This window comes from Poecilia mexicana, unplaced genomic scaffold (assembly GCF_051168715.1).
Source record: "Poecilia mexicana isolate PSO_F unplaced genomic scaffold, ASM5116871v1 scaffold_4, whole genome shotgun sequence".
Lineage (NCBI taxonomy): Eukaryota > Metazoa > Chordata > Actinopteri > Cyprinodontiformes > Poeciliidae > Poecilia > Poecilia mexicana.
In genome coordinates this window covers 31,201,693-31,215,516 of record NW_028263373.1, presented here as the reverse complement: position 1 = coordinate 31,215,516, position 13,824 = coordinate 31,201,693, and the positions used below count along the sequence as shown (strand labels likewise).

Sequence of the window (13,824 nt, the reverse complement as noted above, 5' to 3'; positions counted from 1 at the left end):
GAGGAATGTTTCCAGTACCTTGTTTGAATCTATGCCATAAAAGGGTTATGGTAGTTCTGAAGGGAAAAGGGGTCCAACCCGGTACTAGCAAGGTGTAATTAATAAAGTGGCCGGTGAGTGTATAATAACGTCTTTGTTCTGTAACATTTGCACAAGTATTAGGTTTGCTGTCAGTTTAATTTCAAGAGTTTTTTTTTTAATTTTGAATTGCTCCTCTCCCCAGACCAAGTTGCTGGTTGTGACTGATTAATTGGCCATGTGGCCTGACCAGCAGGACCAAGCAAAGAGCTCTGATCTGCCTATAGCTGAGCAGCTTTAGTTTTGTCCTTCTGATTCAGTTAATCATTGTTGTTACTAAGCAGACCAGTAAATATGCCCTCAAATTTTGCTGAGCTATCATCATCCATCATCAGTGAGACCTGCTGGATCAAAAGCAGCATTGTTGGTGCCCTAGGTTTTTCTGCACGTTTTATAATAGACGGACAACGTTTGAATGGACTGTGTCTGTGATTTTCCCCCAAACTGCTCACTGAAGTCTTTCACTTCATCTGTGCGGTGCTGATCAAGTGCTAATGGCTTTCACTTTGACTCCATAACACATGGTTGTAGGATGCAAGTTGTTCTCAGAGCCTTGTGTTCTACAGAATGGGGTTATCAGAATGAAATCTTCACATCTATTGACTCTGCTAAAATGAACTTTGACCATCTATCAGCTCCCCAGAAGCCGTGAACTACAGATCCATGGAGGATTGATATCACTGCCAGTAAACCCCTCCTTGAATACTATTGGCTACTTTGGAAGCAGGAACTGAGACACCAGAGCCCAAAGAAAATCCGTCTAACATTTCCACTCAGCCCAGACAGGCCTTTCAGCTCACTAGTGATTAATCAGTGTGTGCATGTGTTCATTTGTCTTTGCTTAGAAGACATCTAGTACTTCCATTCAGTCTTTGCGTAAACAATGGTGTATTTGTTTGAAATATTTTCTATATTTAACAGTTTGTTTTTAACTGATTCTTTTATAAATAATTTAATTTATTTATATTTCTTTCAGATTTTTCTAATGCCTTTGACATGCTGTATTGTAGATTTAAGTGTGTATGTTGGGTATTGTGTGTGTAGGACTGTGTAATTCTCAACATGCAGGGTGCATACACATTACATCGTTGGCCGACTGTGAGCAAACAGAACAGCTGGTGACTTTATGATCAGGCATATGATGAAACAGTTATATTTATTCCTTTATTTAAAGTGAGTCCCTGAAGACAGAAAATAGTGTGCATTGTTCTAGCCTAAGTAGTTTCTCAATTATAAAAATCCAGTTGTCTATAATTTGCTATATATAATCTTCCTTATATTAAGTTAACACTAAACTTGATGTAAAAAATTTGAAAACTGGTTGCATGCCGTTTAAGGATTCTCATTGCATAAAATACTGCACTAACTTTCTTATTGAAGGGGAGAATTTTAACGGTTACCTGAAATGAAAGGCCAGATGGGCGCAGCCATATTCACCCCTTAAGATTATTACTTCTGTTGCTAGGTTTGTGTTTTGCACACAGCTTACTCATTCAGATACACACTTTATATGTGAATCCATAGTGTGTAGGCTGTAACAATGGGTAGACACAGATGCACTATCTCTGCTAAATGTAAATGCTCCTCACTTTGATTGAGGACTAGAAGAACCAATCTAAATCCATGCTATGTCAGCAGGTCAGCGGTCCAGTAGTATGTAGATATCCACACTGAACAGAGTTTTGGATAAAACCTTCCTTTGGGTTTGTGCTGTGGACATTTCAGATGTTCTCCATAATGTCAATGACACCCACATGACCAGAGGTGACACTGTCTGTATAACACCGTCTCACTTCTTCAAACAAGTCAGTCAGCTTGATTTATGTTTGGCCCATCAGGTTCCAATGTAATTTGTTATATTGCTAAACAATTCTGGAATATTTTTATTGGTTTGGTAAGCCTGTGTTCTATGAAGACATTTTGCCTGTGGGAGCTTCAGAGATGGCTGAGCTATTGTGATGTGGCAGTGTGAATGTTTGGTGTTTTTTAATGCGACAGATGGTCTGGTTGTAGACTAAACAACAGATTAGCATGTTCATAGGGTCACCCTTGTCCTAAGCTGAAATTTATTACAGTGTGACAAAGAAAACAAGGAAAATCATAATTAAAGCGATCTTTAATACTACCGTGTTTCCCCGATTGTAAGACGCATCGGGGGTTTCAGGGGGGTCGGCTAATATAAGCCGTACCCCGAAAGTAAGACATATGTCTTACTTTTCGGGGAAACACCTCTCATCTAGCTGCGCGCCGCCTCCTGCCCACGCCGTCCCCCTCTCCATACGTCAACCACTTCCTTTTATAAAACTGTTTTGTGGTGAATACAATACTGTTCAGGTTGTTAATAAATGTTAATTTTATGGTTAAAACAAAAAATTCGACAATTTTTTTCCAATATAAGACATACCCCGAAAGTAAGACATAGTGGGGCTTTTGGGGATAAAAAGAAAGTAAGACACTGTCTTACTTTCGCGGAAACACGGTAGCTTTAAACAAACTTAAAAAAATATATACAGCAGTCTTATTAATCTATGTTTTGGATCCTTTTTTTCCTACTTGGTTTGTACTTACGATGAATTGGTAGTTGTGTCAATGCTTATTGTCTAACATGGCCATACCACCTTATTGTCAGTCTCCCAGTTGTACGTTAATGTCCGCTGTCACACACAAGCACACACCTTATCAGAGACATCTCTGGAGGTGTAATGTTTAATAAACATTCAAATGACAAACTGACATGGAATCATCTTTTTTCCTCCTTCAGCATTTGGATGCAAGAAAACAAATTAAATGATAGAAAATAATCTGCTGTTTATGGCTACTTTGGGTTCACAGGGGAGCTGGTCCCCATCTCCCATGGTAAACCAGGGACAGGTTACACTCGTCTCTCCACTGTCAAAGACAAATCAAACTAATTTCAAAGAATTTCCAGAAGGTGTTTCCATTTTGTGTGTATAGTTTCAGGTCAGTGCCATCCAAAGCTTTAGATAACGGAAATGGGTTGGCATCAGTTTTACATTGCTACTGATGCTAGACATAATTAATAACTTTGTTGTCAACAACATTTCATCCTCCAGATTTTCTTTTACATATTGCTGATGTGGTCCACCATTGTGTCTGTGGATTTCCATCCCTCAACCAGTAAAAAGCTGGAGGGTTGAAGCCTCTTCAGTGCTGTGTTCCATGTCTCAGGGTCTCTGTCTCCTGGGTTCTTCCTCAGGTCAAGGGTCAGTCTGTGTGGAGGGGGATGAATCATCAGTCTCTTAGCAAACTCCAGCAGATCAGCAGGCTGAATGAAATTGGACCTGTTTAAGAAAAAGAGACACCATTCAGTTAAAAGGCAGAAATACAGAACCAGTCGAAGGTTAATCAACGTCTGGTTCAATGTATCCAGTCATTGAACCAGACAATGTCTGGTGGCTTTTGAGAAAAAAAAATCCTCAAAATAAATTTAGAATTTATTGACTATAACATTTTCAATCTTAAATATAATATTCATGAACAACACTTTTTAGAGCATGTCAGTGGGTGTATCGAGACTTAGGGGAACATGGAACCATGAATGCACCTTGGTTTGGGTTTTAGCTAGTTTAATTTAATATTTCAGAAATCTTTTCAAAGTTGAAGTGATTTAAATTTAAAAAGGACATGAATTTTGAAAAATAAGTTGAGTAATGTTGCTTAAGTTAAATCTGTCTGGAGTAGATGTTCTCTGCTCTGTATGCCAGCAGGTCATTTAGACCTGAACAAAGTCTCCTTTATGATAGTTTTTAATGACAGCTTTCAATCGCTTATCAAATGTTACTGACTTCCTGCCACAGGAACAGCAGAACTCTCTTCTCATTATGCTACATACTACCAACAAATCAGTGAAACAGAATGTTGTAAAACGTTTAAGATAGAGGTGACAAAAAGAGAGTAAAATCCACCGACTTTAAAAGAATAAAATAAACCATTTGAGGTTCTCACCTGATGTCTAGTTGCTTCAGTGAGCTCTGTGACTGGCCTGAGAACAGTTCTGCCAGCACACACACATTCTTAGCTGTTAGCACAAAAAGGAAAAATGGATTGTTCAGTCGCAAGTTCAATAGCAACAATTAGCTGAATTAATAAATGCTGCTACTATTTCATGTCAATATTTTCAAAATCATTCTTTTGTTTCCTTCTTTAACTTTTAGATAAGAACATATTGGCAGTGGTGAAAATAATTTCTGAAAATGTTATGAGTACAAGCCTGAACTACATCCTTCTTATGAAAAAATCATGAAGATTGCTTACCGAGCCGATTCTGTGCTAGACTCAGAGAGTGAAGTGAAGGCATCTTCAGCGCAGCCACCAGCTCTACAAGACTTTTTTCTGGGTTGATGCACTTCTCCAGAAGACGACAGTCGTTGAAGCTTAGCTCTGAGTGAACAAGCAGCAGTAGGGTTTCTCTGGGATGGGATTCAGATCTGATTGATTGCTCTTAGTTTATGCTGCATGTCAAGCAAGAGACAGCCAGAAACTCCTCAGCAGACACTGAATGATGGAAGCCATTACATCTGTTTTCTCCTTGGCTTACCTTCCAACATGCAGCCCCTCAGCAGTTTCAGGATGTCAGGCAGACAGTCACACAATTTTATATCCTCAAACGTCAGAACCTTTAAACTGTGATTGGATTCTGAAAGGTGAACACAAATGATATGAGAACAAACAGGGTTTTATTGGCATTACAGCAATCAAACCCTTAAAATCGCTCAGCAGCTTTTTGCACATTCTCTGGTACTTTGATAATATATGATGAGCTCTATGTTTTTGACACTGCATGGCCTCCTTATCACCACCATAACTTTTAGTTCCCTGAACAAATCAGTCAGGACTCTGGCTGGGTCACTCCAAAACGTTGACATTACTCTAGAGAAACGTGGCTATGATTAAAAGATTACTTTAAACTTAATTCGAATTTTGGTCTTAACTGTACAAAAAACAGGAGGGTGCAGTAAACATACATAAAAGGATTTATAAACAATCAATGGGAAAACAAGATTTCACACTGATAATAAAGACAACTGATTTTTTGTTCTTTTCTGGCTGATATTGAATATTGTTGACCTGGCAAGATGGTAGTCAACCAACTAATCAACCCAAACTAGCTTAAAAAAGGAGTTGAATAATGATAACTTATGAAACCAATGAGATTATACCTGAGTGAAGATGTGGAAGATCTTTCAGAAAGAACTCCACGTCTTGGCACATTTGCCACTGAAACCATCAGATCTGTATCAGACCTGATGCTCTATTCAAAATTAAAGTCAGCAGAAAACACTTGACATAATAAGGTTCTCCTCCTCAACTGCTGTGGCAGTCCAAACAACCTTTAGATTATCAATCTTTAGGTTAGACTAATGATGTTAATGTTACATAATCTTATGTTACATTTTATTTGTGTCATATTTATATGGATCATTGTACGCATGTTCACTACCCCACCTGTTTCTGTTGAGGATGGGTAGGGCTGAAAAATCTTCATGATTTTTCAATAAAAATAAAGCTCCACAAACCATGACAAATGTCCTAATCAGTGATATGCAACCAGCTTCTTTCAATTTCCAATCCCAATCAACTGCAACAAGCAGAGCATCTCCAGTAGGTAAAGTGTCCTTACCTGAGAGAGTGCTGAGGAGCTGGCTCTGACTGCAGCCAGTGGGTAGTCTCATCCCTGCTATATGAAGAGAGGCGAGATGTGGGCTCCGTCTAAGCACTGAAGTCAAAAAGTGTAGATCTGTTTGGAGCTGGATTATTTTCACGGTTAACTTCTCCAGAGGAAGTTCTGCAGAAAACAAGTTGGGAAGAACTGAGATTAGGCTCATCCCTAAATAAATGACTAAACTGGAAAAGGTTCTACTTTTTAGCCAAAAGATCCATTAAGTATGTTTAGGTGTCTTTTAGGATAAAACAAGAACCACTGCTCCACATGTGCATGAAATGTAAAGCATTAAGAGTCTCCTGCTCAACATTCAGCAGGAGCCACACATTTTGAGTTGTGCTTACTGCACCTGATGTGTTGGGCTCAGCAGTCCCAGCACGGTCCAGATTAAATTGCGGTCCCCATATTGCCGTCTGAAACTCGACACATAGGGACGTCAGCCTGGGGCTTGCATTCAGTAGGGTCTTCATGAGTCCAACATGAGGCAGGAGGCCAATGCTGAGATGGGCGAGGCTGCTGCAGCCGCTGTCAGAAAGCTGCTGCAGCACTCCAGCAAACTCCAACACATCCAACTCCCTGAAGATGGCTGCACAGCACAAACATTTCACCACCGTTTATTCTCTGGTGGCGAGGCAGAGTAAAGATTCTCATTTCCATCAAAGGTCACAGGTTACATATAATTTACTTTGGCTTAAACATCTAAAGATTTTTGAGTTTTTATTCAATAAAGGAATCCTCAATGTAAAGTAAAAAACACCACTTTGGTTTAAATAGGTCTCCATCACAAGGGAGCACCGTTTCCATCAAGGTGGTTATTTGGTTTTATGGTCAAGTAGTTCATATCAGAAGAGTGAAATCATCATCTGCCACTAAAGGGATGAGGAGGGAATAATTTCTTTCCCGTTAAATGCTTGTTTGATTTTCTGGAAGAGAACCAAACTGATTTAAGGACAGTAAACATCACATTAAATGCTGGGAAACACACAACACTTTCCATACAGTCATTATTAGTTAACAATGAAGCAAGGCTGAGAAAGAGGTGTACATCCATAACAGGCTGTAAAAACCTGCCAAACTAACTCATCAGCCCTCAACAGTGATGTTACAACCAATGAGGGTGAGGGACGAAGGTTACTCTTCTGAGGTGGTCCCAGGGCCCAATACCACCTGGGCAGGTTGCCGGTCCTTCACAGGTTAACACAGAGACAACGCACAATTGAGCAATTTACCTAAAGTTGTGTGTTTGGACTGTGGGAGGAAGCTGGGAACCCAGAGAAGGCCTAGCAGTGCTACCAACAAACTGCATGCAGAAACACTCCTAGGCCAGGATTCAAACCCAGAATCTTCTTGCTACAAGGCAACAGCACCACCAACCATCTGACAATGTAGGTGCAAGTTTCCTGCAGTATTCTTTAAGAGAAGACACTTCCTCTTGAACACCAACTGAGCCAATCCACACTCGTTCAGAATGTTTCAAGTTGTCCTACAAGGCAAACTGATTTGTTCTGAGCACATCTGACATTTAGTTGAATTTCCTATGTGGACATATTGGCAAAACAACTCAGTTGAGGTAACTGTCATAGACGTTTTCAAGTAATGAAAGCAAACTACCCAACTGAATTGTGGAAACAGCAACAATGGAACCAGTTTGTCACACACAGCTTCTCACTTTCGGTTGTTTTTCTTTAGGAAATAATGAGAGAGTTAAATATGATGCGTTTGTACACCTCAAACAGAACAGGAAGAAATATTTTGCCTTTCAATTGTTTCTGTGAATTTAGCACAAAAATCAGAAGGTTTTGTAATAGCCCCAGCTATATTGGTAGATTTCAGGTAAACTTACATTTGCTGTGAAGACTTAAAGACTGAAGGCAGAAAAACGTAGGCAAGGAAAAACCCAGGACCTTGAGAGAATCAGGACCACACGTTCTGATCTCCAAATGGGTAATCTGTCCAAATGTGCATGCTCCTGCTGAGGGACCATCACAAGGGCTAAAAGTATGACAGAGAACCTGAGGGTCCAAAGTAAAGTTCGGTACATCAGATGGGTCCTCCTCCTTCTCCACAGACTCGGAATATAACTTGACTCGTTTGCAGGGAATGACATCGTCACTCTTGCCTGAAGCTGTGGATTCAACATCTAGACTGGAGTTGGCTGGTGAGCTTTGTAAAACATGTGGGAAGGAGAACAGTTTTTTCAGCTCTGTGTTGACGTACTGTGACCCACGTCCATGCAGGAGCCATGCAAGGTCCAGGGCAGAATCTATACTAACAACGAGGTTTGTAGTGATCCCATGGTCTAGCAGGCGATGCAGGACATACAGCACAGCTTGTGGTTTCCTCAGTGTCAACAATAAGTGACTGACATGAACACTTCTTATATGCTTTTCTAACAGCACTAGAAGAGGTTGCTGATTGGTAGTTAAAGCTTGCAGAGCCTGATGCATACAAGGAATGAGTATAAAATGATGAATACTTTTGGCTGCAGAACTCAAGAATGAATTGGATTTTAAATTTGTGCTGTTTTTTAACACATAGTTGCTGCTCAGTCCGTAGAATACACTTGTAAAAAGCCTCAACATGACTTCATGCTTAGCTTCTGCTTCTGTCCTGAAGTCCAATGCCTGAAAAGTAGCAAAAGACAGGAAGTACATGTGAGATCCACATTTACACATATACAACATTGAAACTTTGCAAGAGGGTGGCACTCTTACACGGCTCAGACCAACCAGGTCCCGGAGGATCTCAACCCATCCAGAATATGTGGATAACCCTGAAATAGGAAACATATCATCTGTTTAAATGTGAGAATGAACCATATCAGAATATTTATAACATAATAGTAATTAGACATAATTTGATAAGGGGAAGCTAAGTGATGTTACTTTTGCTTTTCAAACTATTTTTTTGAGGTTGGATCTATGAGAGCAGAAATATGTTGTTTTATGTTTCAGTCTATGACAACCATGGCAAAGTAATTGGTGTGTGAAGTTAAGTAAGTTCAGAGCCGGGCCAGGCCTCCATGGGGCCAGAAGGGCCATTTGGTTTTGGGGCCCTCTGTTTCTGCTAATAATGTGGATTGCTGCAGACAGCAGTCAGATGATTAGATTAGAGCTTTTGTAAACAAATACTTTAGTAACTGAGTATTCTATCAATTATTCAAGTAATCAGTAAAAAAAAATTGATCAAATACAATATTGGTAAATCTAACAGGTGTTAGTATCGGATATCAACATCAGTCCAATTTTTCACATTTGCTGTAGTTTTTTTTCTCAACTACAGAAAAAAAACAACTTTTCTGTAGTTCAGAAAATTAACCTGTAACAATAGTAGCTCACTTTCTAAGTTGACCAGAGGAAAATTTATACAAAAATCTGAAATTATATTCAATTTAAGAGGCAGGCTCATCAATACGCTTATAAAAATGTCTACATTCCAGCTTTTAATTTATGTATTCATCTTCAGTCAGTTTAATAGATGAACTCTGACCTTGCCCAGACATTTATAGTTTTTGTCTTTATGTTAGTAACGGAATGCAACACCTGCCAGCTGAGCTGCCTGTCCACTTTCACAGACATAATCTAAAAAATAAAATCCAGAAATCACAATGTATGATTTTTTTAAGAATTTATTTGTGTTACTGCTTAAAATAAGTATTTGAACACCTGTGAAAATCAATGTTAATATTTAGTACAGTAGTCTTTGTTTGCAATGACAGAGGTCAATTGTTTCCTGTAGTTTTTCACCAGGTTTGCACTGCAGCAGGGATCCTGGCCCATTCCTCCACACATATCTTCACTACATCAGCCAGGTTTCTGGGCTGTCGCTGAGAAACACAAAGTTTGAGCTCCTCAAAAAATTTTCTATCAGGTTTAGGTCTGAAGACGGGCTAGGCCACTCCAAAACCTTGATATGGTTCTTACGGAGCCACTCCTTGGTTATCTTGGCTGTGTGTCATTGTCATGTTGGAAGACACAGCCACGACCCATCTTCAATCCCCTAACTGAGGGCAAGGAGGTTGTACCCCAAAATTAACATCAAAAAGTTACTATGCCGCTAAGAAAAGTTATAAAATCAGGTTTTCCAAAAAAAAGAGAGGGAGAGAGAAAAAGGCAAAAGTGTTCATTTATAATCCAGTTTTTCTCCATGAGAGGTGAGTAAACTGTGTGAGATTATCAACCATTTAGCATAATTAGCTTAGCTACAGATTACTGTTTGCCTCCTTTTCACTAGCATTTAATGAATTAAGGAAAAAATTACCAACATATTCATATTGTTCCCTGTGTCTTTTACCACTTAACAGGTGAGTCAGTTAGCAGCAGCTCTAACCCACGTCCCTCCTGACCCGTCCTCTCCTGAGTGAAATTAAAGCTGCAGTATGTCACTTTTATGTAAATATGTTATATATTTTTTTAAACTGTCACTATGTTGTGACAGTACGGTATGAGAGATTATCTGTGAAAAATCTATCTGCCTTCTCCCAGAGCTAGAAACAACCAGTCAGAAGCAGGAGAGTTTTAGTGCTGTCAATCACAATCTCATGTGGTGCTGCTCATCGTTCCTCCCCCTCAATTTGTGCCGTGCTGCAGCTAGCATAGCACAGAGCTGTGCAGATTCAAACTGTGAATGCTCAGTTTGGTTAGCATAGATGGGTTAGGGTTAACCCTAACCCAATGATGGCAGATAAACGGTTTCTTGTAATGATAAGTTGTTTCTCCCCCATTAGCACATTTAGCAGTGAGTGAATGAGGCTAATTGACAGCGCTAACAGCGTCCTACTAGTTCTGACTGGTTGTTTTGGTCAGAACGGTGCATTACTTTAACCAGTAATAGTAATTCAGGAAGGAGATGGAGGAGATTGATTGTTTTCACAGATTATCTGTCTCATAACAAACTGACATTGTGACAGCTTTAACAAATATGGAGAAAACATATGTTTTATTAAAGTTATGTACTGCAGCTTGAATAAAATGCAACTACATAGCATTTTTGAGAAGTCTGGATTGCTTTATGTGTATTTTGCACGTTGCTTTTGACTGTTGCTCCTGGGAAGAGACATTTCAGTATCTAAAACTAATAGAAAAAATTTAAGCAACCTACTTGCATACTGGATGTGGACTGTTGGATGTTAAATTCATGAGCAGTAAATATTGTGCTAATTATCAGTATTGAACCAAAGAAAGCAAGGCAGACTCAAGCCTTTAAAATTGTGACGCTTTTTATGGGTCAAATAGACTCAAAAATTTGTAACAGCAGCTGAACAGGGGCCCAATCAAATTTTTTGTCAGGGGGCCCAAGATTTCTGGCAGCGCCCCTGGCTATGACGCTAATTTTCTATAAGCAGCTTGACAAATATTTTTGATAAACATTACATTACTAAGAGACCTCCAAACATACCTTGATCTTGGCTTTTTTTCCTCTTTATTTTCGTTGTCGTGGAATAATGAGTCTTATTTTGTGGCACTGTTTAGCTAACTTATCTTCCACTGGTTCTTTGGAGATTTGAATGCACACTGCACATTGAAGAGAGCTCATATTACCAGTGAAACATGACCTGCTGCGGCCACCAGAGTGCCCCAAGAACAATTAATTTTTTTCTTTTCACCCACAGAAACAATGATTTCTACATAATCAAATATATTTTAAAAAATCACAACTTTACAATGAAATTGTATGTTAATATAATCACATAGAAATTATTACTTAAAAGAAATCATTTCCAATTAGGGGGTTCCTGGGGCCACTTAGTTTGCTTATGCCTTGGGCCGATTCTGAGTAAGTTGCTTTATTGGTAGATGTTGCCATTGACTTTGCTTTTATTTTAAGAGAAAGTACTTCTAGTCCAGTGCTTCTTGGGTTCTTTTCCTGCCAATGATCAATATTGGTAGTTTTCTCTTTTGGCTTTATGCTCTAATTCGACTTCTCTTGTGATAGATAATGAATACTGAACAAGAACTACAGACAAGCAGAAACAGAGTCCATACCTCTCTTATTGAGGGCTGGCTGGATTTCATCCAGTTGACATGCTGTCAGATGAGGCAGTAGATCCTTAAGGAGCGGCGTTGGGAGGTCTAGGTTTTAACAGATATCACATCAGATCACACATTACGTCACTCTAAAAGACTTGACACCTTGTCTGTACCTATGGATGAGGGCTGCAACATAAATTATGAATTTATGTTACCAGAAATCTACATATAGCGAATACAACTCCTCCAATATGGCGGTTTGTTGTGTGAGCTATAGACACAATCTAAAAGTTTTATTCTGAAAATCAGACACGATTCCTCTTCTTTTTACAAGTAAAGTGAAAGTTTCGCAAATTACAAACCATTTTCTAAATAACAGCTCATAAGTTTAGAATAATGACCGAAACTGCTGGACATGATGCTAACTTTTTGGGAGATTTAACTCAGCTTAGTAGATCTTAGTCTTACCAAGAACAGCTTCGATTCCCAACGCGGTAAAATGTGTTCTGACGGCCTGAAAACATTGTTTTTGTAAACTGATATCTGCTGACTTTCTCAGCTCTATCTTTCCTTCCATTGATAATGATTACTGATTAAAGCCTAACACCCCCGGCCTCCATCACAGTACTGTCTAACAGGCCTCTTCTGCTGCTGTAGAAAGAGAGAAAGGTGCATCAGTGGCTCGTTCTTACGACATAATAAAGAGTGGACCATGCATTGGCTGCTGGGGCGCAGGAAAGACGGCGGCCATGTTGGAGCGGTCGTCCCTCCCCAAGTACACCTCGCTGCAGCAAACAGAAAGGGACGGGGACGGACCACTGTCAGTCTCTTACCTTATTTGGAAATGGGACCATTGCACTCCGGAAGTGAAGGGGGAGCTATTTCCTGTGTTATCCGCGATCTCCCGTTTTTATTTTCTTTTTAAATCTGCAATATATCTTCACTTTTAGGAAGGAGTTCCATTTTCAGCATGTATTTAAACTTGTCTCTCAGCGCAGCTCACTGTTAAATGCTGTAGCTTTCTTTGTACTTCTAAATCTGCTCCTTAGTCGCATCTTTTCGGGTCTACTACTGCCTCTAGTGGAGTGGGGGTGGTAACACAAACTAATATAATTACATCACTAAATGAGAATAGCACAAGGTGTTTATTTTCTTAACGAAGTTCATTTTGCTAGCAATCTAAATTGAATATCTGTTTTTAAAAATGTTACACATCCCCTCCCTGAACCTCACTTCTGTCTGTACATACACCAGTATGTCCTTAAAAAACCAAATCTAAAGTTGGGTTGAGCCAAGTTTCCTGAATACATATTACATCTGGTTTCTTGTTTACATTTTTAATGAGTCCTTTAAATTCTTATCCATTTGTAATTAAACTTTGAACATTCCAATGTAAAATAATCAGTGTCTTATTTCCTGATTTCCCTGTTTCCCCATCTCCACCCAGTTCTTCAATGTTTCCATGAAATGTCTTTTATACCAAAGAATTTCTCTGATCCTTTTACTATTAGATTAATTTTGACTGTTTTGTACTTAATCAGTAAAGTACATATAGGCAATGAACAACAAGATCTTCTCCACTGTAACTGCAGGTTCAGTTCTCACTTCTGGCTCCAGATGGGATGTTGAGTTATCTCCCTTCTTGTTCCTCCAGTCTGTCCTTTAAGTCTCTTCACAGATTCAGCATAACTGATGTTAACTGTCTTCACTTCAATGGCCTTCTTTCTAACTTCACACCTCCCAAAGGTTGCTCTATGCTGTCCCCCACATTTACATTTATCTTGAACATTGTCACCACACTCTTGTATGACCAACCCCACATCTTTGCTGTCCTTTACACTGCTGCAATGTGTCCATATCTTTGACACTTGAAACACCAGAATGGGGAAGGGATGTAGGGCCTAACTGGAAAGCGTATGAACCCATCTTAACCCTCTCTGGAAGTACATTTTCTTGAAATTCTATCAGTACAGATGTACTTTCAACTTTTACCATATTTTGTTTTCCACAATCTTTTTATATCGGATTCATCTCCAAACCCTGAATGCTTTTCTTTTTTTTTTTTTTAGCTTTTCTTGGTCTTCATTTACTGGT

General features: G+C 39.2%; 1 protein-coding gene across 3 annotated transcripts; it reads right to left on the bottom strand.

Moving 5' to 3' along the window:
• Positions 1–2,754: 2,754 nt before the first annotated feature.
• Positions 2,755–12,605, bottom strand: lrrc41 (leucine rich repeat containing 41). Of its 3 annotated transcripts, none has more exons than XM_088005202.1 (10): positions 12,423–12,605; positions 11,746–11,832; positions 8,476–8,534; positions 7,605–8,385; positions 6,111–6,347; positions 5,720–5,884; positions 4,637–4,735; positions 4,354–4,479; positions 4,045–4,117; positions 2,755–3,380 (listed from the first exon to the last, which is right to left on the bottom strand). In XM_088005202.1, exons 1-10 carry the CDS (start codon positions 12,442–12,444, stop codon positions 3,161–3,163), a joined length of 1,869 nt encoding a protein of 622 aa, XP_087861328.1. In that variant the 5' UTR covers positions 12,445–12,605; the 3' UTR covers positions 2,755–3,160. The 3 variants fall into 3 exon arrangements, 2 of the variants coding, with proteins under 2 accessions (XP_087861328.1, XP_014830885.2); XM_014975399.2 differs by lacking the exon at positions 12,423–12,605 and adding an exon at positions 12,199–12,416; XR_015762736.1 differs by lacking the exons at positions 2,755–3,380; positions 12,423–12,605 and adding an exon at positions 12,199–12,416 and having other exon boundaries at positions 4,094–4,117; positions 4,354–4,508.
• Positions 12,606–13,824: the final 1,219 nt, after the last annotated feature.

Excerpts from the sequence above, each read along its gene's own strand:
- lrrc41 (XM_014975399.2), bottom strand. The coding sequence starts at position 12,307 with ATGGAAGGAAAGATAGAGCTGAGAAAGTCAGCAGATATCAGTTTACAA. Across the intron at positions 11,833-12,198 it reads GGGAATCGAAGCTGTTCTTG|ACCTCCCAACGCCGCTCCTT; the intron begins GTAAGACTAAGA and ends GTTAAAACCTAG. Across the intron at positions 4,118-4,353 it reads TCTAGCACAGAATCGGCTCG|CTAAGAATGTGTGTGTGCTG; the intron begins GTAAGCAATCTT and ends TTGTGCTAACAG.